Source organism: Neofelis nebulosa, chromosome 4 (assembly GCF_028018385.1).
Source record: "Neofelis nebulosa isolate mNeoNeb1 chromosome 4, mNeoNeb1.pri, whole genome shotgun sequence".
Lineage (NCBI taxonomy): Eukaryota > Metazoa > Chordata > Mammalia > Carnivora > Felidae > Neofelis > Neofelis nebulosa.
Genome location: NC_080785.1, coordinates 136,364,480 through 136,390,023, shown reverse-complemented (window position 1 = coordinate 136,390,023; position 25,544 = coordinate 136,364,480). Strand labels below are relative to the sequence as shown.

Genomic DNA, 25,544 nt, shown 5'->3' with positions numbered 1-25,544 from the left:
GGCTAAAGACCTTTTATTGATCATCCTTGTATTCCCAGGGTCTCTATTCGTTCTGGATGCTTAATGGGCCTTCAGTCGAGACTGAATTAAACTAAGACATATGATTTCACTGTTTCTTTTAATTATGCTGATCTTTCTTAGTATTGTGATGATTTGGTATTCTTTCCACACAATTAATAGAATAGAATGAAAAGTCCTATTGAGATGTAAATTCAAAAAATGGATTACTTCATTAAAAAAGTATGTCTTTTTGGTTGGACCTCAATGCCTTTTCCTCTGAAATTTTATTTGATATGAAAAACTGCTTCTGTGAGGCACTTCTTGTGTGAATCAGTGTTGGGCCCTCATGGTCAAACTTGGTGCGTGTGGTCTAAGGCATTACCTGCCCCGGAGTAGGAGTTCAGCTGTGGCTTACGTGTTTCTGAAGAGCTCCCATATTTTCAGATGTTTGGTTATTGTCCTGTTACCGTTAACAATGGCATTCTTAAAACTTTGCCATCTGACCCACGTCTGTCTCCTGTTTAACAATCCTTCATTCTTCTAGACCTCCTTAAAGTCATCTACTGTATTATAAAAGTTTTACTTGAAAGAAAGTTTGGTGTTCAAGAAATAGCTTTAAGTGTATTTTATTAAGAGAATTTCACATTCTCTAATCAGTAAAAATTGTGTGTCAGTAAAACACACACAATTATGTTTTCTTTAGGTTTCTCCTTTCAAGGTATTCTTTTGTAATTGTTTGCATTTATATTTGTATCCTTAATTTTCCTTTTGTCTAAATGGCACCATTTTTTTTTTTTTTAATTTTTTTTTTCAACATTTTTTATTTTATTTTTGGGACAGAGAGAGACAGAGCATGAACGGGGGAGGGGTAGAGAGAGAGGGAGACACAGAATCGGAAACAGGCTCCAGGCTCCGAGCCATCAGCCCAGAGCCTGACGCGGGGCTCGAACTCACGGACCGCGAGATCGTGACCTGGCTGAAGTCGGACGCTTAACCGACTGCGCCACCCAGGCGCCCCTAAATGGCACCATTTTAAAATGTTTTAAGAAAACATTATCATTTCCTTATTAGATTATGAGAAAAGACTATTTTAAGGAAAAATTACCCTGTAAGCAGGTGATTTACAGTAGTACTTTTGGCTAATTTCTGTTGAAATCCAGAATATATGCTGGTTATTTTTGAGTTGAATTAGAATTAGTTACATATATAACCATATGATATAAGTTTGTAATGTAAAGTGCTTCAAACGGTGCCTGGCACATAGTGAGAGCACTAAGAGTTTGCCTTTATTATTCTTCATTTTAAAGATGGAAAAGGAGTGAAATGCCTTTTTTTGATTTTGCATTGAAATTCCATATTGTCATAGTTCATTCTGATAAATTTATATGCAAGTTGTCAAAGATTTTCTGTCTTCAAATGTAATTTGTATTTAATTTGTTTTTACACATTTCCTTCTTTGGAGTTTTTCTATAGTGTTTTTTTTTTTTTTAAGTTTATTTTATTTTGAAGGAGAGAGTGTGAACATAGGAGGGACAGATAGAGAGGGGGAGAATCCCAAGCAGGCTGCACGCTGCCAGCTCGGAGTCTGACATGGGACTGGAACTAATGGAACCATGAGATCATGACCTGAGCCCACATCCAGAGTCAGATGCTCATCTGACTGAGTCACGCAGGTGCCCCAGTTTTTCTGTAGTTTTTAAAAATACGTATCATATTTAAGAACCTCTTCATTTTTAAAAAATTCTGCATGCTTCTGTTAACCAAACCATTTAGAAAGCATTCAAATTCTGTGAATCTCAGTGGTAGTGACAGCAAAGCAAAGGATTGTTTTCCGTAGGAACAAGCCATATTGTATGTTGTTCTAATAAGGCAGAACTTTGCAGTAAATTTGCTTTAAAAAAAAAAAAAATCTCCCTGTTTTTTCCATTTACCCCTACTCCTAAGGATGAATGTAAATGTTAGGCAAAATTGAAGTGAGTTTCCATTAAGGCTTTTGAAGGAATTTTTCATTTTAAAATTTGGATATTTATTACGTTTTGAAATATAAGTGAAATGGAAGAAGAAAACCACTAAAAGACAGTCAGTTTTAATATTTTGTGGCAGATTGTTCATCTTTTTTCTCCACTTTAATATTGATTTAGATGGTGATAAGTCAGCTCCTAGAATTAATAGCTTCTAGAATAAGACATTTTATTCTTCTGTTTCATATGTTTTTTTCTGAGATGTACTAACTTATTTAAGAAATATTTAATAAGAACCCGTTATATGCCAAATGATCTAGGAGCTTTGATTCATTAAGACAGTGTACCCCACCCCAGCCCACCCGTCTCCCAGTCTTCTCCACTCCAGACTTGAGGAGTTTCCAGCAGGTTGGCCTGAAAGACAGGATGTGGTTTGTTAGGGAAGAAGTAGTCCAATTTTCTGAGAGTTTTTGTGAGAATGTTTGTATCTCAGTCAATATTTTAAATTTACTGTATTATAATCTAGAGTTTCAGTATATGGAACATATTAACGGGAAAAGTCTCCTTTAATATGCTTTTATTGTTTCATTTTTTGTACTTATAGATAATTCAGTGGTATTTTACTATTCTGTAACTTTATTGTCATAAGGGTTTTCATTTTGAGCACTATTAGAAGCAGCTTTTACATGTTTAACTGTTAGTCATTTTTTTCACTCATTTTGTAGCTGTGTAGGTTCAACGTATGTCCCTATTTTATATAGGAAACTACTTGATAAAAATGTTATCATAATTACAATATGAAATAGAATTATCAAATAATATACTTCTCATTTAGGGCTGTTTTCCACAGAGGGCAATAAAATGATGACTCCTAGGCTTATAGCTTTTAGCATATGTTTGAGGGGCTTCATCTTTATTATTTGAGAAGAGAAAGTGTAGATTTTTCCCCCCCTCTGGTTATGATTGTGCTCCAGAAAGCAAATAAAATTGTAACAACCTTTATATCTTCATAATCTTCAACCTTTCTCTTTTTATGCAAGGATATTTTTCAAAGTATAATTTGTATACCATTATGATTCCTCATTTTAAGTATGCAAAGCAATGATTTTTAGTGTAATTACAGAGTTGTAATTTATAAAACAATCTAATTCTTGTCACTCCCAAATTATGTGCATTTATGGTGCTCTCCTGGGATAATTTTTTTTTTTGATTTTTAAAAAATGTTTGTTTATTTTTGAGAGAAAGAGAGAGAGTGTGTGTGTGTGTACAAGCTGGGGAGGGCGTAGAGAGAGAGAGAGAGAGGGAGACACAGAATCTGAAGCAGGCTCCAGGCTCTGAGCTGTCAGCACAGAACTTGATGTGGAGCCGTGAGATCATGACCTGAGCTGAAGTCAGATGTTTAACCAAGTGAACCACCCAGGTGCCCCAATTTGATTTATTTACTTATTTAAAAAACAAAACAAAACAACCCGTATTTTAATTTTTTTTTTTTTAACGTTTATTTATTTTTGAGACAGAGAGAGACAGAGCATGAACGGGGGAGGGTCAGAGAGAGGGAGACACAGAATCTGAAACAGGCTCCAGGCTCTGAGCTGTCAGCACAGAGCCCGACGCGGGGCTCGAACTCACGGACCGCGAGATCATGACCTGAGCCGAAGTCGGCCGCTTAACCGACTGAGCCACCCAGGCGCCCCAACAACCCGTATTTTAAAAGAAAGTAGGGATAGAGGCGGCATACCTCAAGATCATAAAGGCATATATGAAAGACCTGTAGCTAATGTCATCCTCAGTGGGGAAAAAGTGAGAACTTTACCCTTAAGGTCAGGAACCATGACAGGGATATCCCACTCTCATCACTGTTATTTCTTCCAAAGTGTTGGAATTTCTAGCCTCAGCAGTCAGACAGCATAAAGAAATAAAAGGCATCCAAATCAGCAGGAAGAAGTCAAACTTTGACTCTTCACAGATGACATGATACTGTATGTGGTAAACCCAAAAGACTCCACCAAAAAACTGCTAGAACTGATACATGAATTAGGTAAAGTCGCAGGATATAAAATCAATGCGTTTAGTTGCATTTCTACACACAAGTGTTTGGTGTGTAGAAAAGAAGCAGCAGAAGGAGAAACCAAGGAATAGATCCCATTTACAATTGCACCAAAACCCATAAAATACCTAGGCATACACCTAACCAAAGAGGTAAAAGATCTGTATGCTGAAAACTATAGAAAGCTTATGAAAGAAATTGAAGAAGACCCAAAGAAATGGAAAAACATTCCATGCTCTTGGATTGGAAGAACAAATACTGTTAAAATGCAAATCTACATACCCAAAGCAATGTACATATTCAGTGCAATCCCTATCAAAATAACACCAGCCTTCTTCACAGAGCTAGAACAAGTAATTCTAAAATTTGTATAGAACCAGAAAAGACCTCAAATAGCCAAAGTAATATTAACAAAGAAAAGTGAAGCTGGAGGTATTACATTTCCAGATTTCAAGTGATAATTTACAAAGCTGTAATCATCAAGACAGTATGGTGCTGACATAAAAATAGACCCATAGATCAATCGAACAGAATAGAGAACCCAGAAATGGACCCACCAACGTATGGCCCACTAATCTTGCACAAAGCAGAGAAGAATATCCAATGGAAAAAAGTCTCTTCAGCAAATGGTGTTGGGAAAACTGGACAGTGACACGCAGAAGAATGAACCTGGACCGCTTTCTTACACCATACACAAAAATAAACGCAAAATGGATGAAAGACCTAAATGTAAGACAGGAAACCATGAAAATCTTAGAGGAGAAAACAGGCAACAGCCTTTTTGACTTTGGCCGTAGTAAGGTCTTACTCGATACGTCTCTGGAGGTAAGGGAAACAAAAGCAAAAATGAACTATTGGGATCTCATCAAGATAAATAGCTTCTGCACAGCGAAGGAAGCTGTCCACAAAACTAAAAGGCAACTGCTGGAATGGGAGAAGATACTTGCAAATGACATATCGGATAAAAGGTTAGTATCCAAAATCTAAAAAGAACTTATCAAACTGAACACCCAAAAAACAAATAATCCATTGAAGAAATGGGCAAAAGACATGAACCCTTTTTGAAAGAAGAAATCCAAATGGCTAACTGACACATGAAAAGATGCTCAACATCACTCATCATCAGGGAAATACAAATCATAACCACAGTGGGATACCATCTCACACCAGCTTCAGTAGCTAAAATTCACTCAGGAAACAACAGATGTTGGCAAGGATGTGGAGAAGGGGGAACACTTTTGCAATGCTGGTGGGAATGCAAGTTGGTGCAACCACTCTGGAAAACAGTATGAAAGTTCTTCAAGAAATTAAAAATAGAGCTACCCTACAACCCGGCGATTGCACTACTAGGAAATTATCCAAAGGATCTAAAAATGCTGACTTGAAGGTACGCATGCATCTCGATGTTTATAGCAGCGCTATCAACAACAGCCAAATTATGCAAAGAGCCCAAATGTCCATTGACTGATGAATGGATAAAGAAGATGTGTGTGTGTGTGTGTGCGTGTGTGTGTGTGCGTGTGTGTATGTGTATATATGTATATATATATATGTATATACATATATACACATACACACACGCACACACACACACGCACACACACACACACAGTAGAATGCTACTCAGTGATCAGAAAGCATGAAATCTTGCCATTTGCAACAACATGGGTGGAACTAGAGTGTATCAGGCTAAGCAAATTCAGTCAGTCAGAGAAAGATAAATATCATATAATTTCACTCATGGGAAATTTAAGAAACAACAGGTGAACATAGGGGAAGGGAAGGAAAAATAAGATAAAAACAGAGGGAAGCAAACCATAAGAGACTCTTAAATACAAGAACAAACTGAGGGCTGCTGGAGGGGTGTTGGGTAGGTGGACGGGCTAAATAGGTGATGGGTATTAAGGAGGGCACTTGTTGGGATGAGCACTGGCTGTTATATGTAAAGGATGAATCACTGAGTTCTACTTCTGAAACCATTAAAAAAAACACAAACTACAAATTCTCCCCCCCTCCAAAAAAGGTGTCCATTTAGCACATAGTTTAATGGCTAAATATGTAAGTTCTTGTTTAACATATTCTAAATTATTAAAAATTTATGTTATTTCTATACTATGAATATTTCAATTAATATTGTAATTTATTTTTTTATGTTTAGTTTTGAGAGAGAGAGAGCGAGAGCAAGCAAGCAGGGGTGGGGCAGAGAGAGAGAGGGAGAGAGACAATCCCAAGCAGGCTCTGCACTATCAGCACAGAGCCTGATGTGGGGCTCAAACTCACAAACCATGAGATCATGACCTGAGCTGAAACCAGTAGTTGGAGGTCTTAATCAACTGAGCCACCCAGGGGCCCCTTAATTAATTTTAATTTAAAATTTAATTTAAATTAATTAAATTATTTTAATTTTTAACTATTTAAATTGTTAATTAAATTATTTTAATTAATATTTTAATCTTGTAGCTAATCCTCTTTGTTAAGAAATTTCAAGTATATTTTCAGAGTATCTTTTTAAAGTATAAAAATCTGGAGCAAAGGTATACATATTTTTTCAGCTTTTCAAACATACCACCAACTTCTAGTTTGGGTTTCATTTTTTTCTTCTTTTAAATTATAAGCAAAGTAAAAAAAACACTAAATATTTATGTACAATTTATATTATATATTGTAATATTTTCATATAAATTCTCTTGTTAAACTTGTAAAATATCTTTAAAAACTTATTTGAGTGCGTCTTTGTTTTTTAATAAACTTTATTTTTTAGAACTGTTTTCAATTTAGAGTATTATAATACAAGATAATACAGAGTTACCATATTCTCTATACCCTATTCCCCCATTATTAATATCTTACTCAGTATGATACATCTGTTACAATTAAGGAGCCAATATTGATACATTGTAATAAACCAAAGTCTTTACTCAGATTTCCTTGGTTTTAATGTCTTTTTTCTTTTCTGGGATCCCATCTAAGATATCACATACTTGGTTATCATGTGTCCCTAGGCTTTTCTAGATTGACTGTTTCCCAGACTTTGTTTTTGATGACCTTGACAGGTTGGGAGTTCCGGTCATCACCTCTGGTTGTAGAATGTTTTTTTGTTGGAATGTATCTGGTGTCTATCTCATGAATAGACTGATGTTAGGGTTCATACTATCAATACTAGTTATCACTATTAATATCGGTCTTGGTCACCTGGCTGAGGTAGTGCTTGTCAGGTGTCTATACTGTAGAGTTACTCTTTCCCCCTTTCCATACTCTCCTATTTGCAAGGAAATCACTGTGTGCAGCCCACATTTAAGGAGTGAACAGGTGTGCTTTATCTTATCTGCATGAATTATTTGGAATTCTTTTGTGGAGCTTTGTCACTTCTCCCTAATTTAATCATTTATTCAATCATTAAATTAGTGTGATTCATGGATATTTATTTCATACTTTGGATTATCATTCAGTACTACTTTATTTCGTTGCTTGATTTGTTCCATTTGGGTCATTGGATATCTTTCAGTTGGCTCTTGTGTCCCTTGGACATAACCCCCATCAATGTGAGTGTTGGTTTTGTTTCTGTTTGTTTGATTTTGAGTATTGCCTTAATTATTGGCTGTACAAGAGGCTCCAGGCTCATCTTCTAAATTGCCTGCCCTCTTTCTAGAATCAGCCCTTTGTAAGAAGCACAGGTTCTCCTTCCCTCTGCTTTTTTGCCCCTCTCATTCTGTATGAGGACATTTTGAATGTACATCATGTGCTTGCCACTGGTGGTAGGCACTGTGGCTCTAGGGTGACAGAGGATAAATTCCATACTGTTTTTCTGACATCTCAGACTTTCTAAAACTCTGTCCTGGTGTATCTTTCTAGCTTTCTCTTTTCTTTTTAAATTCTATAATGTTTCTTTTTTTCACATATTCATATAAATAAATAACAGTGCCTAAGAATGATTATGTTCTCCCTGCTCTGTGTTGTGTTAAAAAAATTTTTTTTGGTTTTGCCTTTTTCTCCGCTTCCCCTCCCCCTTTTTACCCTGCATAACGCGTATTAATAACAATAAATATTGTGTTTGCATATCATTTTGCTGTTGATTTCACAGTATGATAATCATATCCAAATAATTTTCATTTTATGCTTTGTAAAACATGGCTGATTTGATACATAGTTTTCTGCATTTTGTTTTTCTGTCTTAGTACCTATAGAGGTCTCTTCATGTCACCTGTTACAGTTCTGAGTCATTTGTATAAATGACTCATCTATGGTAGATGTTGTTTTAATGTACCCAATGATTTCCGTATTAATGACACGCATATACTTTGTCTCTAGGCATCAGCCACTATAAATTCCTTAGAGTGGGTTTTCTGTATCTAAAGATAATGTTTGTAAGATAGAGGTTTCTAGATTATAACATTCTTTCTTTTTTACATAGAAAGAGAGAGAAAGAGAGAAACTATAACTTAATTTCTTTCAGGCACACACAAGCAGGGGAGAGGGGCCGAGGGAGAGAGAGACAAGGAGAGAATCTTAAGCAGACTCCATGCTTAGCATGGAGCCCAATGTGGGGCTCGATCCCATGACCCTGGGATCATGATCTGAGCCAAAATCAAGAGTCAGAAGCTCAACCAACTGAGCCACCCAGGCACCTCTGTTACATGTTTAAACTTGTGGTTTCTTTTCCCTTTTCTTAATTTTGCTGGTTTAAGTTACTTTTGTTTTTGTTTTTGTTTTTTTTTAACTTTTGTTACTTTGGAGTTTTTACTGTGCCTTTCCATTCCATTAATGATTACCTTGTCTTTCCCTGTCTTCATTTCTCTGTATATTTGAGTATCCATACACCTTTCCCCTCTATGTGCCAGGTGTAGAGTTTGAGCATCTGTTTTTCTCCCAGTACTTGTTGGGACCATTGCTCTAGCTTCTGGAATTGCAAGTGAGAAGTCTGGTAGCCCTCTGAGCTTTCCCCTCTGTAAGGAATATGTTCTTTCCACCTGCAAGCTTGTAAATTTTTTTCTTACAGAATTGAGGCATTTACTAGGTTATGCCTAGGTCTGTGTCTAGAATAAAGTAAGCTCTGTTTGTCTACAGATTGAAGTCCTTTTTTGGCCCAAGTAAATTCTCTTCTGTTACGTGTTTTGTTATTGCCTCACTACTATCTGTTCATCTTTCTTCTGCTGGAACTGCTGTTCATCTCATTAGTTCTGTCCTCCAAGTCTCTTATCTCTTCTATCGTGATTTCTCTTTTGCTGCTTTGAGCCATTTTTTCCATTTGATCTTTCAGACCACAAATTTGGACCTTTGCCATGATCCATTCCTTCCTTCCTTTTAATCTGCTGTATGGTTTATTTGGAAAATTGTGTTTTTAGATGCAGGAAGACTTCTCTCTGCTGTAGTTAAATCTCACTAAGTTCGTTTATTATTTTTCTGATCCATAAGGGCCTCTTACTCTTCAGATAGCTCTCTTCACTTGTGGCTTTGCTTCCTTTGCCCTGACTGGTAACTGTCTTTCTAGATGCTCAACCTTGTTATGTGTTGTCATATTTTCCTTGTCAGCTCATAAGGGTCCAGTTCCCACCTTGGCCTCGAATGATTTAGGGAGACCTGCCCCCCTCCCCAAGGGTCTTCAGACCTCCACAGTCCATGCTTTTTCTAGAATCCTTAGTTTACAGTCATTGTTTCAGAGTTCCAAGAGGCTAGTCTCTGAGCACTTGTCCAGCTCCTAGAAAAAAATTAGAAGTACACATCCCAGTCTCCTGTTCTGAAGTCCAAAGGGCCTAAGCCTTCAATGCCATTTACTATTCCACAGACATCAGGCCTGTTTATCTGTTGGAGCAGATGGATTGAAAATAGTAGTAGGGGTCACGTGAGGGAGGTGGAGGTGTTAGGCTCATGTCATCATCTTCCTGGAATCTTCTTTGGCCCTGGATATTTCATTTTATCTTTCTCCTAAAGGTTGTGGATGTATGCTTTGGCCTAGACTTAACCAACGGTGAGGAGAAAAGTATCGGGCACAGAAGTTGGAAGATCTGTGGGAAAATTATATTATAATTCTCCTTTCTTCGCTTCTTTCCTTATAATAGGATCAGTTATACTTCCCTGCCTGTGGTTAAGTGATTCGCACTGTCTCCCTGTCCTGTAGTCAGGCTTGGTACTATGATTTGTTTTGGTCTGTGGAAGGTATGTGAAAGCCAGAGTGTTCTCTCTAGTTCTGGGAAGAGCCCTAAGAGGTGTAGCAGCTTACTCTCAGTTTCTACCTTTTCCCTGGAGAATGGTATGTCTCACACACGGTCTGTTGCTTCTGATTGGGCCTTGGAATCAGAGAACACCTGGAACAAAAGCCACTGCCTCAAGCCAGCCATGGCCAGCCTATAGCTGACCTGCAGTGTGAATGGGAAGAACAAGTTTGTTGATGCCACTAAGATTTGAGGGTTGTTTTGGTCATGCATCAAAGCTAACTGATAAAATCTGGCTTAGTTTCTTGTTCCTCCTTTTATTAGATAATATTTATTTTTACACATAATTAAAAAATCTGTATCAGATCCTAAAGTTTATTTCCTGTCTCTCCAGCTATTCTCTTATTGGCTCACATGCATACAGTAGTTTCATGGTTGTGGTCAAACGCTAGCTGTGGAGAGTGTTCACAATTAAATAATAGGACCCAACCCATGTACATGTAGCACAACTGAGGATAAAGAAACCAGAAAACTGCGGGCGCTGTCTCGTGGCAGTTGATTACACTCATTTATCTAATGCCCTAAACTCCACACAGGGTTACTCTTCTGAAAGCATGGCTTCTCTTTGATGGTACAAAGTAGGTGGTTTATGGTTCTTGCCATCTGGGTTTTAAAGCTGTTTTCTGTTAGAAGTAAGTAAGAGTCCATTGGAGATATATTTATAACGTGGCCGTCCAAAGTTTTTATTTCCTGGGATGTGGAGACGGTATGTGCATTTTCATCTGACTTTTGACTTAACTAACAAATGAAATGAATGGGATATGTTTTTGTATTTTATCCCCTTTGCATATGGTTGATATTTCCCCCCTTATTAATCAGCTCTCAGAACATCGTTCTAAGAAACATTTGTAAATCACTAGTTCATAAATGGAAAGAGCATTCAATGAGCTGTGAGCCAAAAGACCTGGATTCTCCTCTAATTCTGCCACCCGCCCTAGTACCTGCCTTCCCTTCCTCCGTTCCTTCGCTTTGCCTCATTCACTCGTGTGATCGTTAGTGAGCCCTCTGTGCTGCCAAGCCCTGGGGTGCAGTGAGGAGTAAGCCAGACCCCTCTCCCTTCGTGCCCTTAGCAAGCCGCTGCTCTTTGTCTTTGGCTCCTCAGCCCCTTCTTCTTTCTTCTGACCGTGCTGTGAACTGGTCAGCGCCACTCTGCTGCTCAGCCTCCTTGTCATTTTATGTTCGTGGGGCATCTTCGCTTATGCTTCTAGTCCCACTGCATCATTCCGCTGAGGCTGGGGTGGGGGAGCGGTCCTGAGAGAGGAAGGTAGGTGAGTGGGGGAGGTGGTCAGGGGGCAAGTGCAACCCCTATCCAGACCTATTTTTATTTTTTTTATGATTCTTTTCAAGTTGTAATTCTGCATTAATGCCCAAAGAATGTAGCTATACAGATGATTTGGATATTTGGTGAGATTATTGCTCCCGGCTGGTCTTATAAATTTTATTTATTTTATTTGTATTCCTTAGAGTTTGGGAGACCATTAATTAGAACATCTTTATTACCGAAAAACGGATTGCTTCAGAAATGGGGAGAACTTGGGTAAATAAGCGTGTGCCTCCGTGAACAAGGACATTTGGTAGAATAATAAGAAAAATAATCTACTTTCTCTTGTAGGACTTCTTGAGGGGTTGGTTACTCCTTTTTTCCTCCCCCTCTCTTACACTTGCTGAGGAAAGTGCTAAGCGTGCTGGCTGAACGGGCTGAATGTAATCCTAGGTGAGAAAGCCGAGTGACTCTACGTGCAAACGCCCGCTCTCGTTCGCACACAAAAATCTGAAGAACAACCTGGTTATGTTTTGTAAGGGATTCCCGTTGCTTGAGATTCCAACTGAAAACATCTGTTTCCTGACGCTGTGCCAGAGTTCTAACATCTTGACAGGAATTCTGGTTGTGAAATTTCTCAAGCACCTCCCTCAGCTATATACATACTCTCTGGCTGTTTTCTTAGAAGGCTTAAGTCAACACAACCTAACATATTGGAAACGACTCTGTGAAGAACTGAAAATGAACTTCTTCGTTTGCTTCTTACACAGCGGAAGAAAAGCTCAGGTTTTGTTAACAAGTATCACACTCGTTGCTGAGTGGCTGTTGTAGGAATTTTGGGGTGATCCACAGTTCATTAAAGAAGCCAATGAAAATAAATGAATCAGTATGTGTGTGTGTGTGCGCGCGCGCACGCATATGTGTGTGTCTTTATATAAAGATCGATTTTTTTTAAACTTTATTACACAAAATGCAAACTTTTAAAAGTATTTCCAACTTTATTTTTTAAGAATCCCAACTGACAAAAATCGTTCATCATTTTAGGTAGGGCACAACTTCTGTCTACTTGGGACCTCACAGTTACATTCTGCTCAGTCATACATACATTGGTTATCCTCGATACCATAATTCCCCCATGTAAGTACTGTGTGCAGAGCCCTGGAAGCAGGATTAAATCTTAATGCAAGTGTTGAACATTTGCTAGGAGTTAGTGTTGAATGGTGTGCTAGAATCAGTTACTTGCGGCGTAAAAGCCAGTGTGATTTTGTGTTTTTTTTTTTCATTTTGAATGATTTGGTAAATTGAACTTGATACCTAAAAGATGATTTCTTTGCATTTTGATAGACCTGAATATTTTTTTTAATGTAATTTATTGTCAAGTTGGCTAACATACAGTGTATACAATGTGCTCTTGGCTTTGGGGGTAGATTCCCATGATTCATTGCTTACATATCACATCCAGTGCTCATCCCAACAGGTGCCCTCCTCACTGCCCATCACCCATCCCCCCGCCCCCATCAACCCTCTGTTTGTTCTCTGTATTTAAGAGTCTCTTATTGGGGTGCCTGGGTGGCTCAGTCGGTTGAGCGTCCGACTTCGGCTCAGGTCATGATCTCACAATTCATGGGTTCGAGCCCTGCGTCTGGCTCTGTGCTGACAGCTCAGAGCCCGGAGCCTGCTTCCGATTCTGTGTCTCCCTCTCTGCCCATCCCCCATTCACACTCTGTCTCTCTCTCCTTCAAAAATAAATAAACATTAAAAAAAAAAAGAGTCTCTTATGGTTTGCTTCCCTCCTTCTGTGTTTATAACTATTTTTCCCCCTTCCCTTCCCCCATGGTCTTCTGTTAAGTTTCTCAAGTTCCATGTATGAGTGAAAACTTACAGTATCTGTCTTTCTCTCTGACTGCCTTATTTCACTTAGCATAATACCCTCCACTTCCATCCACGTTGCTTTAAATGGCAGGATTTCATTCTTTCTCATTGCCAAGCAGTATTCCGTTGTATATATAAACCACATCTTTATCCATTCATCAGATGATGGACATTTGGGCTCTTTCCATAAGTTGACTATTGTTGAAAGCAGTGGTATAAACATTGGGGTACGTGTGCCCCTAAGAGGCAGAGGGAATCTCAAGCAGATTCTGCACTCTCAGCAAGGGAGCCCGACATGACAAACCCACGAACCATGAGATGATGACTTGGGGCAAAAGCAAGCGTTGGATGCTTAGCCGACTGAGCCACCCACACACCCCTATGCAGTATTTGTCTTTTTGTTACTGGCTTATTTTACTGGTTATAATGTCCCCAGGGTTCATCCATTCTGTAGTATTTGTCAGAATTTCCTTCTTCTTGAGGCTCATATTCCATTGTGTGCATGTGTACACACATACCATATTTTGTTTATTTATTGATGGACAGGTGGACACTTAGGTTGCTTCCACCTTTGGGTTGTGGTGGAACCACATAGGCTGCTTTGAACATAAATGTTCAAATACCTCTCTGAGACCTTGCTTTCAGTCCTTTTGGGTGTATACCCAGAAATGGAATTGCTGGATCATATGAAATTCTATTTTGCCCTATTGTTTTCCAAATGGCTGTCATTGTACATTCCTACCAACAGTGTGCAAAGGGCTCAGTTTCTCCATTTCCTTGCCCATACTTGTTCCTTTCTTTTCTTTTTTTCTTTGATGGTAGTTTCCTAATGGGTGTGAGGTGATATTTCACTGTGGTTTTGATTTGCATTTCTGTAATGATTAGTACTGTTGAACATCTTTTCACACGATTTTGGGCTGTTTGTAAAACTTTTCAAGAGAAATGTCTATTGAAATCTTTGCCCATTTAGAAATTACGTTTTTGTTGTTGTTGAGCTGTAGGAGTTTTTTAACTCCCCAATCTTAACCTTATATTCTGAATCGTAATCTCTTACCAAATACCTGATACACAGATCTTTTTTTGTCATTCTGTAGGTTGCCTTTTAATCTAGTGATTGTGTACTCTGTTGTACAAAAGTTTTAAATTTTGGTGTAGTCCCATTTGTCTAGTTTTACTTTTGTTGCCTGTGCTTTTAGTGTCCTATCCCAGAAAGCATTGCCAAATACACTGTCACGAAAGTTCTCCCCTATGTTTTCCTTAACGAGTTTTATAGTTTTATGTCTTGCATTTGGATGTTTGATCCATTTTGAGTTAATTTTTTATATGGTGTAATGTAAGGGTCCAACTTTACTCTTTTGCATGTGTATATCTAGTTTTCTTAGCACTGTGTTTTAAAGATAATTTTTTTTAAATGTTTGTTTTTGAGAGAGAGAGAGAGAGAGACAGACAGAGTGTGGGCAGGGCATGGCGGAGAGAGGGAGACACAAAATCCGAAGCAGGCTCCAGCCTCTGAGCTCTCAGCACAGAGCCCCATACAGGGCTCAGACTCACCAAGTGTGAGATCATGACCTGAGCTGAAGTTGGACGCTTAACTGACTGAGCCACCCAGGTGCCCCAGCACTATTTGTTGAAGAGAACACCCTCCCACTGTCCTGGGACCCTTGTCAAAGACCATTTGATTATGTATATGCTAGGGGTCATTTCTTGGCTCTCTGTTCCATTGATTTGTATGTCTTGATGCCACTGCCACATCGTTTTGCTTACTGTGGCTTTGTACTATGAAATCATGAAATATGAGACTTTAACTTCCTTCTTTTTTAAAGACAATGACTTTTGGCTACTTGGAGTCTCTTGACCATATGAATTTTAGGATGAATTTTATTGATGCTACAGATGTCATTGGGATTTTTCTTAGTAGCACCTTTTGATAAACAAAAGTTTTAAAATTTGATGTAATCTGATTTTTCAGTTTTGAGAAATTTTGTGATTATTGCTTCTTATGTTCTAAGAAATCTCCTCTTACTTCCAGGTCGCCAAGATATTCTGGTCTGTTTTCTTTTAAAAGCTTTATAGGTTTAGCTTTTCTTTTTAAGTCAGTGGTTCATCCTGCATTAATTTGTGTATATGGTTATGAGGTTGGGGGTCACGTTTCATTTTTATGCATATAGATATCTAGCTGTTCCAGAATTATTTATTGAAAATACTGTTTTTGAACTGTTTTCTGTTGTTTGGTCTGTGCTTAAGCCTGTTGTCCTGATGATTATCCTGATTACTGTGTCTTTATAGTACTTCTTGAAATCAAATTGTGTTGGTCTCCTAGCATTTGGTGTGATTTTTCAATATTATTTTAGCTATTCTTGGTCTTTGGCATTGTCATGTAACTTTTAGAATCAGCTTGTCTGTTGTTTTTTTTTTTAAAGAAAACCTGCTGGGATTATATTTGGGATTTCATTGAAATTATAGATTATTTGACAGATGATAGATATTTTAGCAATATTGAGTCCCCTAGTCCATTGACAATGTATTCTGTATTTTTTTATTTTTCTTTAATTTCTCATAAAAATATTTGGTCACCTAAATACATAGGTCCTACAAGTCTTCTGTTAACTTTTTTCCCTAGTTGAATTTTAATTCACCTTTAAACAGATTATTTTTTTTAACATTTGTTTTTCACTAATTTGCTGCTAGCATTTAGGTATTTTGTTGCTTTATTTTCTTTCTTCTTCTTTTTTTTTTTTTTTTGTATATTGATCCCTTAAGATTCTTCAGAATTTTCAGCATGCCTAATCATGTCATTTTGATACTGACAGCTTCCTTCCAATTTTTCTGCTTTTTTTCTTTTTCTTGCCAGTTATACTGACTAGAACCTCCAGTGTAGTGTTGTACAGAAGTGAGAACAGACATCTTTGCTGTGTTCATAATCTTAAGAGGAAAGCATTCAGTCTTTCACCACAAAGAACGGTGTTTGTGTGTGTGTGTGTGTGTGTGTGTGTATACATATATATGTGTATATATACACATGTATATATATATATATACATGTATACGTGTGTGTATATATACGTGTGTGTGTGTGTGTGTGTGTGTGTGTATATATATATGTATATGTATAGGAGGATTCTGTAGAAAGCAGAGAAAGAACACATCATCACTACCTTCAGTGCCAAAATTCACTAAGGATATGCTGTGCCTAGCACATGGAGTTAATGATTGGTGATATCCTCAAAGCTCCTGGCTGAGTTCTAAAAGATTTACTTAAGAATCAAACTGCTCACATGCATCTCCTTTTCTTTATTAGATTTTGATGCCCTTTTGTCTTTGTGCTTTTTTGGAAAGATGTTTTAGGACTTATAGGATCTCTTATAAACCTCAGGAATAATTCACTTAAAATTTTTCCTAATTTTAGGTTAATTTCCTTTATTAGGTAGATGTTCTATTCTCTATATACAGTGCACATGAGTGGATAATGGCTGTTCAGTTGAAAAATCAATGTGTGTTTACTGTTAGAATTCATTGCTGTCAAATGCTAGCTAGCACTAGACCAGCTTTAAATGGCTCTCACTTTTTTTGTTTAATTTAAAAATTTGGAACAGGGGCGCCTGGGTGGCTCAGTCGGTTAAGCGTCCATCTTCAACTCAGGTCACGATCTCGTGGTCCCTGAGTTCGAGCCCCGCGTCGGGCTCTGGGCTGATGGCTCAGAGCCTGGAGCCTGCTTCCGATTCTGTGTCTCCCTCTCTCTCTGCCCCTCCCCCGTTCATGCTCTGTCTCTGTCTCAAAAATAAATAAACGTTAAAAAAAAAAATTTTTTTTTAATTAAAAAAATAAATAAATAAAAATTTGGAACAATAGTTACTTTGAGGCACAAGGTTTCTTCAGCTTGATTTGTCCTTTGTTACCCTTAGGGTGAATGGTAAAAGGCACAGCCTATTTAAGAGGAGAATGGCTTCGTTAGCACTGCAACACTGAAGTGGAAAACCCTAAATCAATCATAAAAATTTGGACGTTGTCACACAGCCAAAAGGAGAATCTCTTTGGGTCACTTGGAGGGTCCCTTGAAAATCAGAATGGGCCACTTCTTGGACCCATTGTGATATCCATAGCAGGCCTACCAATCACATGCTGTATGAATCCTTCTAATTTGAGATCTTAGCAAAAAGTTTAATTTTTTTGTTTGTTTTATTGCTAGAGAATTTGGGGTTATTTCTGCCAAGGTACAATAGCTTTCACAGCTTTTAAAATATACTTTTTTATTCTTATGGTTCCTAGATCATTCATAATAGTAGTGTATTCATTGTAGCTTATAATCAAGTCTTATTTTTAAGAAAGTGTTATGCTGATACGACTTTTCCACGGAAAAAATAGAATTTTGGTGGTAAATAATACCTTAGATATCATTATCTTTGTATCACCTTGGTTTGTTATAAATCACTTCATTACTTTTTAAGGACCATAAGATGAGGGACACTTGTTTTAAGATCACAAGGCTCAAAGCATTGCTTGGCTTCAGTGATGATTCTAGTCCACTACTTTATCAGAGGTGAAGCGTGTTCGTAATGTAATTTTGTACATTCTCTATTTCATTAGCAATAGCCAACACTTCCCCTGCTCACCACACCTGTATTTGATTTTGTCTACTTCACCTGGAATCCTCACATGCTCTCTTGTATAGAATTATTACTGTGTTTGTTACTGAGTGGAGTCCATGTCAAATTTTAGCAGGTTTCTCTCTCTCTGCATCTGCCTTTTTTTTTTTTTTTTTTTTTTTTTTTTTTTTTTTTAATTTTTTTTTTTTTTTTAACGTTTATTTATTTTTGAGACAGAGAGAGACAGAGCATGAACAGGGGAGGGGCAGAGAGAGAGGGAGACACAGAATCTGAAACAGGCTCCAGGCTCTGAGCTGTCAGCACAGAGCCCGACGCGGGGCTCGAGCTCACGGACTGTGAGATCATGACCTGAGCCGAAGTCGGACGCTCAACCGACTGAGCCACCCAGGCGCCCCTGCATCTGCCTCTTTGATGGGAGCTGAGTTTCCTGCCGCTCGCTTATTAGTGCCCTGGGTCATAACAACCTTATTCAAACAAAACATCTTAAATGGAGGCATTAAAAAGGTCACAACAGTGAGGCATTTTGTAACTTTCAGAGCAATAAAATGAGTATGTTGTGTTTTGGAATATAAGACCTCTGAGTGCAGCTATTCATTTTCTACATCTATAAAGCGTTTCGGAATAACAGCTTACATCTGTTTGGGGTTTAAAATTCCACGTTTTGAAGAAACATCACTGTTATGTAACTCCAAACCAGATTCCGGGAGGGAGTGAGCTCTTTGACTGGCCTGTGTTCTCGGGCAGCCTGGAGAAGTGTTTGTTTTAGCCGTGGAGCACTGTTTGCTGGCGGCCCTCCTTCCGCATGCATGCAGCACATTTTCATTGTTGTTTGTTCCTCTCGTAAACGACCGAAAGCATTCGATAGGATCTTGACTTGAAGAATATTTGAAAAATTTTTACACATCAGGAGTTGATCTTACAAGGGATATTTCACTACCAGAAACCAGAAATAAATTTAATTATTTAAGCGTTTACAGCACATTTAATCACCTTAGGCTGTCAGTTAATCTTGTTTTAGAGAGTAAATTGGGGTTTACTGTCGGCTCACTTTTTAAGGTAAATACCCAGTGGAATAGTTTGGCCATTCCAACTGTATGACTTTTACATTACTTCTTTAAATTTGAAGGAACAATTTAATGAATAACATTTAATAGAGGAAAATGGGCAAAATGTACATCAACAGGATTCAAAATCTATTATTATTTTTTTAAGTACCAAAAAAGTGCCAGTAACGTACAATGAAGTTTTACAGGTTATTTTAATCAAGAAGTAAAGAATGCTACCATGGACCATTACAATAAATTGTAAGGCCTTTTTTTCTTCTTATTAATGTGAAATATTTACATTCTTATTAAAATGTGAAATATTTACATTAGGGAGGGGAGAGTACAAAGAAGAAAATTAAAGTCATTATCATCCTAGTACCTGTTACAGCCCTCTTGTGTGTTTTATTACACACCATAAATTTTTTTGAAATTTAGAAAAGCTTTTAGAAAACTAATATGTAGTCAGTTTGGGTGGGGGGCTTGATAGTTAATTGAAAATACAGCACTTTAGTTTCAGAATGGACGTTTTGTCAGGTGCTTTCACATTTTGGTGACAACAAAAACTAAACTAAATGTCACCCCTGTTGTGGAATTTTGACATCCAGGGTGGGGTGCTGCTTACTCTGAAGACAGCCAACTTCTCTGAGATTCTACTCTGTCAACCTAAACTACACCGTTGCCGTCATTTTTTTTTTCTTACTGCCATTTCCTGCCTGAGCAGAAGATAGATCTTTTTTTCTGTGTCCACTCTGAAACTCAGGGCCATCATTTACTCCAGCAGAGTAAAGGCAGATGATACTAGACTTGTAATTTGTGATTAAATGGAAATACTTTAGAAGTAATTTAATGCCCTCGATTCGTGTGAAGGTAACTGTCCGTTAATGCCTTCAGAATCGTGGTCTCTACCACACACACCCTTCACGGACTCACACACCCATATGCATATTGACACTGTCCAAAGTCCACGTTTTACTCTCCCCTTTCAAGTGAGTACAGAAAATGGTACTGGGGCCATGCCTTTTTGGCCAGTGATGGGATGTCATCAAGACTAGTGGGTGGTGTTCACTGGAATTGAGGTATTTTTGTCTTAGGAAAGAGGGAGGTGTGGTTCTGTTTTCCAATTTTAGAAAATGTCATTGAAAGCAAACAGGTTGTGCTGTGGGTGAATTTATGTGCAGTAAATGCACTGAGAGGTGTTTCAGGCAGAGTAGCAGACGGGGCTGTGGAGTCAGATTGTCTTGGCTTCTTAGGGTGTCTTCAGTCAAGTTATCCAGCATCCCCGAACGTCCTCTTCACCTGTAACATGGGGAGAGTAATAATACCTACCTGTCTCACAGGGTTGTTGTGATGTGTGAAATAAAGCTTAGGAAGTGCTTATTAGCACAGTGCCTGATACATGAGAAGTGCTTGGTCATTCTAGCGCGTATTGCTGTCCACATGACTGCAAACTCACTGTGACTGCGCTGGTTGTCTCCAGTGTCACGCTTGGCTACTGCAGATGACTCCTCTCCCTGCCTCCCGTGGGGACTGGCCGGCCCTCAGGCCCAGTTGTGCTCTTGGGCCCCTGCACTGCTGACATGCTGTGCTTCCCACCGCCACACTGGCCTGTTCCTCCTTCCCTGTTTTTCCACTTCCTCCTGTAAGTGGCTCTGTGGCCTCCTCTCTGGTTTCCTGCCTGCTCTTTCCCTCCACCTGCCTCCCCTCTCTACCCCTTCGTACTCTCCTGCTCCTCCTCCCCTTCCCTCTCCCTCTCTTCCTTTCTTCTCCTTTCCCTCTGGGCCTCTCCTTCTCTCCCTTTTCACCTCTCTTCTCCTCTCCCCTTCTACCTCTCTTCTCCTCTCCCCTTCTTTTCTTCCCTTCCCTTCCCTTCCCTTCCCTTCCCTTCCCTTCCCTTCCCTTCCCTTCCCTTCCTTTTCTCTCCCATCCTGCTCTGCCCCCCCGCCCTGTCTCCTCCTCCCCCAGTCTTGCTCCCTCTCCCTGTTTGTCTGTTTTTTTAAGTTTTTAAATGTTTTTATTTAATTTTGACAGAGTGAGAGAGGCGGTGAGGGGGAGGGGTAGAGAGAGAGGGAATCTGAAGCAGGCTCCAGGCTCCCAGCTGTCAGCCTAGAGCCCAGCGTGGGGCTTGAACTCATGAACTGTGAGATCGTGACCTGATCGGACACTCAACTGACTGAGCCACCCAGGAGCACCTCCCTGTTTCTATTTTAAACCCCAACATTTGGCCTGCTAAGGAGTAGACAGCTCTGGTTCTTCAGAAAAATGTCAAGTCTTTAAAGTCCTTATTGCTTGTGATAGGAAATATTTGTTTTGTCAGTTCAGTAGCCAGATCTCTGTACTGTGTTTCTCTTTCTGTTTCAAAAGGGTTTCACACCATCATTTTATGTCCCTTGGGTTCAAAAAGTTAGTAGAACTCTACAGGCAGTTACAGCTTAACTCTTTTTCTGAAAACTGTATATACTGCACCTATAAATTTAATGTTAGTTTTGTTATACACATAAAGTTAAAATGAACTAAGGCTTATAAACAATAATTATAGGTTCATATAGTAGGGCTAGGCAAACTCTGATCTTTCCCGCCTAATTTATTTGATTTTTTTTTTTTTTTTTTCTCTTCAGATTCCTTTCTCATTGGTCCAGTTTCCCTTGTGGGAGTCCTTAAAAGTAAGTTTTCCAATCTTCATATAAAATTTCTGCCTGATTCACATCCATGCCCACCATTTTCAGTGTGGAATGGTAGAATAGAATATTGACTGGCAGTTTAAAAACTCAAAATTGTTGATAGTTGAAAATACTTTTTGTGTGTGATTTATATGCCAGTTCAGCCTTTTAAACTTGTTCTCTCTGATACTGGAAAATCAGCACAGCAGGCATGACTGAAATGCATGGATATTAAGAAAAAACTTGGCTTTACTTCCTTCTCTACTGCAACCCTTTTTCTACCTGGTGGAATTCTGTTTCATTCCGTGTGTGCGTGCATGTGTGTAGAGGCCAAGGAATAACAAGGTGGGTAAATGGACAGAAATAAAGGTCCCGAGTATTTGCAGGCCGGGAGCAGCAGAGGCCTGCATTCTGACGGTCCCTTCCATCTCTGCCGTTCACCCCAGCCAGCTGGGGACTCCGAGGGAGAACAGAGTGTGGTGAGTTGTGAGTCAGCCTCAGGGAAGGTCACTCATGTGTTTAAAGACAAATAGTTAGGTGAATTTTTAAAAGCCCGTGTTTAAAACAGGCAAAAATGTTAATGAGGTTTTTTTCCCCCCATCTTCTGGGGCGATGATTTTGAAAATTGTGTGTCATGATATGGATTGTGTGGCTATTTGACAGCATTTTAAGGACTCTAATGTGAAAGGAAATATTAGAGAACATCTCGTGGTAAGCATAAGTCTTATTTCGTACAGCCTCAGTGTTGCTTGCACACGCACACACACCTCTCTCTCGGGTTGCGACGGAAAATGTGCATAATGAAAGCCCTTGTTCAACTGAAAATGGCTTATAGCAGACCAAACTGTAAAATGGCAAACTCTCTAGGTGGGCATTTGATAATACAAAGGGTAAAATCATTACTCTCATAATTGTATGGAATTAGTAATCAAAGCATGCTCATACAAAATGTGTTTTGAAAAGTAGAAAATAGATATATTTGAACTCTGAGGTTGTATGCTAAGGATAATAAGATGAGGTAAAACATGACTCGTAAAAAAGACAATCTGGAATATTAAATATTGAGAAATATTTCTTAGGAGTGATCTGCTTTTAAATAGCACAGCTTCGTTTATATCTATGTACTTTGTATAATCGTTTCTTGGGTCTTTTGTTGTCATTTTTGTTTTTACCGTTTTCTTCGTGGTGCGTGCTGAGAATGGGTTCTTGGGCAGTGTTTCTGGGCATGACGTAACAGCTGTCCAATGAGAAGGCCACATTCCATGAGCATAAGAGCTCTCCTCTTCTGTTTCTGACGGGAGAGCAGTGGAGCCAACAGCTGTCCAGGAAACAAGACTCACTTTATTAGTGCCTCAATAAGCAGCATTCACACAGCACACTCACACCCGTACAGCCCTATCTTTGCATAGGAATGTTTTGAGGCCCAAAGAGGGAAAAAGCATGAGGTTTATTTCTTCTCAGTATTAAGGACATTTGTAGTATTCTAGCTAGTTAAGAAATGTCTAGAATTTTTCAGAGTAATCATAGATAATAAAGGTACACGTTAACAGTTGTCTTTGAACAAATGTTAAAATGCTATCTTTTTCTTTTTTCTTTTAAAGTTTGGTTTATTGAGTAATTTTGATACCGGAAAATTCACCCTTTGTGAATGTACATTTTTATGCATTTTGACAAATGGCTTGTGACTACCACCGTAACCCAAATCCAGAATATTTGTAGTTTTCCCTTTTCCAGAATATTTTATAAATACAGTCGTACCATGTAGCCTTTTGTGCCTTGTCTTATTTCACTGAATATGCTTTTGAGGCTCGTTCATATTTTTGCCTGTACCAGAAGTTACTTCCTTTGCGTCACTGAGTCGTATCCCGTTGTGTGGAGGTCTGCAGTAGGGTTTGTTTACCTGTGCACTGGGTGATACACATTTCAGTTTCCAGGTTTGTGATTACGAGTAAAGCTGCTATGAGTTTGCATGCAGGTACTTGTATGGGGACATACGTTTTTGTTTCTCTTGGGTAGGTCCCTAGGAGTGAGGTCATAGGGAAAATACAAGTTTAATTTGGTAAGACACTGTCCGAGGTGGAGGTTGCCCCATTTTGCAGCAGTGTGTATGAGAGTCCCGGTTGCTCTGCACCTGTGTCACTTCTTGTTAAATCATTAGATTAAAAACATGTTTTTTTAGCTATTCTCATAGTATGTTGGTATCTCCTTGTGGTTTTAATTTGCAGTTCTCTCATGGCTAGACAATATAGAATATCTTTTTCCATAACAATATTTTTTTGTTTAAATGTCCAAATGTGAACTCACAGTGCTTCGTAGGAGACCGTTTTGGCCACTTCTTTTATTTTTGTAAATAAGATTTTTACAATTTTGTAAATAAATTAAAAATTTTTTAATTTTGTAAATAAATTTTATTTTGTCAAAGCAAATCCATTCACATTTGCTTTTGTACCCATAGAGAGATTCAAATACGTGCAAGAGCATTTCTATTATGTTTATGTGAGAATACTAAGGAAAATTCTTCCCCACAAGGACTTGAGCAGATCTCGTATGTGTTGTGCTGCAAGGGCGGGGCGGTGGGGGAGCGGTCTGGAAACAGAGAGTGGCCACTGTCATCTGAAGCCTCTTCTGCCCACAGTTAAAGGTACCACCTTTTTCTCAAATCACTTCCTCCTGCTGCCTTCATTTCTCTTGAGCATACTGCTCGTCTCCTGACCCGTTGGTCTCAAACCCTGGGTTATAATTTCATGGTCTCTTTCTCTGTCTGTAGCACATTACTCAGCAGGTCTGGGTGGACTCTGACTTTGTGGACCCTGTGGCCTCCTTCTTATCAGATTCTTATTAACTTAAAAGACGCAGTCGTGACACTTTCTCTACTCTCTTATCCACTCTACACATTGAATTTATGTGATCTTCATTCAACATCTCTTTGAAGTTCTCAGCGGTTTGTAACTTTCTGAAACTCTAAAACCTAAAGTTGTTGGCACTCATGGATGTCCGCTCTGTGTCTTCACGGTTTTTTCCAGCTCCCTTCTCCCTGTACTTCGTTGTTCAAAATCCTTTCCCTCCAGCCAGAATAGACTCCTTCCTGCTTCTGTTTTTTGGCTGCTTTCTGAAATATGCTTCCACATCTCCAGACACTGTGCATCTTCCAAGACCAGTTGAGTTTTGTTGTTTTTTCCCCTCCTTTAAGTCTTCCAACCCAGGCCTTGAAGATTTATCCAAACTTACCTCACGTTTGTGTGCATTCCTTACTGGTATTTAATCACACACTGTCCTGTGTTTAAAACAACAGAGAACTGAGCTTTAGAGTACTGGAGCAAGGCCTCAGTCCCTTGCATTTACAAATGGGTGACAGATGGTGTGAGGGTACATGTATTGTCTGTGCACTCTGAGCTGGACGCTGGCCCATTTCACAGCAATGCAAAGATGAATAAGAGGGTTAATGCCTTTGAGGAGCTTGGGGTCGATCGGAGAAGCACAACACCCCCACATAATGTTCAGCTGATGTGTCTGTAATTGTACACTCTGCAAGGAGATGTGGGGGCCAGTCCTCCTGACTCCCCCAGGGATGTCACTACGCTGCCTCATTTCTTCTGTTTTCCCTTTCTCGTTGTACATAAAATAAAATTTTTGCAATTTTGTAAATAAATAAATTTTGTTTATGTTTGCAAGAAAGAAGCCTGACACCGTAAAGAAGAGAAAAAGTAAAAGAGGTAGATTATCACGTCCAGAATTCCCAAGAAGAAAATTTTCCTTTAAGATTTATGTTGTGTTTGGAACTTTCTGGCAACCCAACCAGAAGAGAAACGTGATAGATGATGTGGTTGTTATTACCTGACAAAGACCCATCCCTTATTATTTCACCTTGTCCCTTGGCTTTGACTGCT

At 38.8% G+C, this 25,544-nt stretch overlaps 1 protein-coding gene across 11 annotated transcripts in view; it reads left to right on the top strand.

Moving 5' to 3' along the window:
- SLC25A26 (solute carrier family 25 member 26) overlaps nucleotides 1-25,544 on the top strand; it is a 139,450-nt gene that overhangs the window by 84,596 nt on the left and 29,310 nt on the right. For 9 of the 11 annotated variants that reach the window (XM_058726246.1, XM_058726245.1, XM_058726247.1 and 6 more), the window contains one exon: nucleotides 21,616-21,660. The exons of the other annotated variants lie outside the window; for them this stretch is intronic. In XM_058726246.1, coding sequence (XP_058582229.1) covers nucleotides 21,616-21,660 — 45 coding nt within the window. The remainder of the gene's footprint in view (nucleotides 1-21,615; nucleotides 21,661-25,544) is intronic. 11 annotated transcript variants of the gene reach the window in all.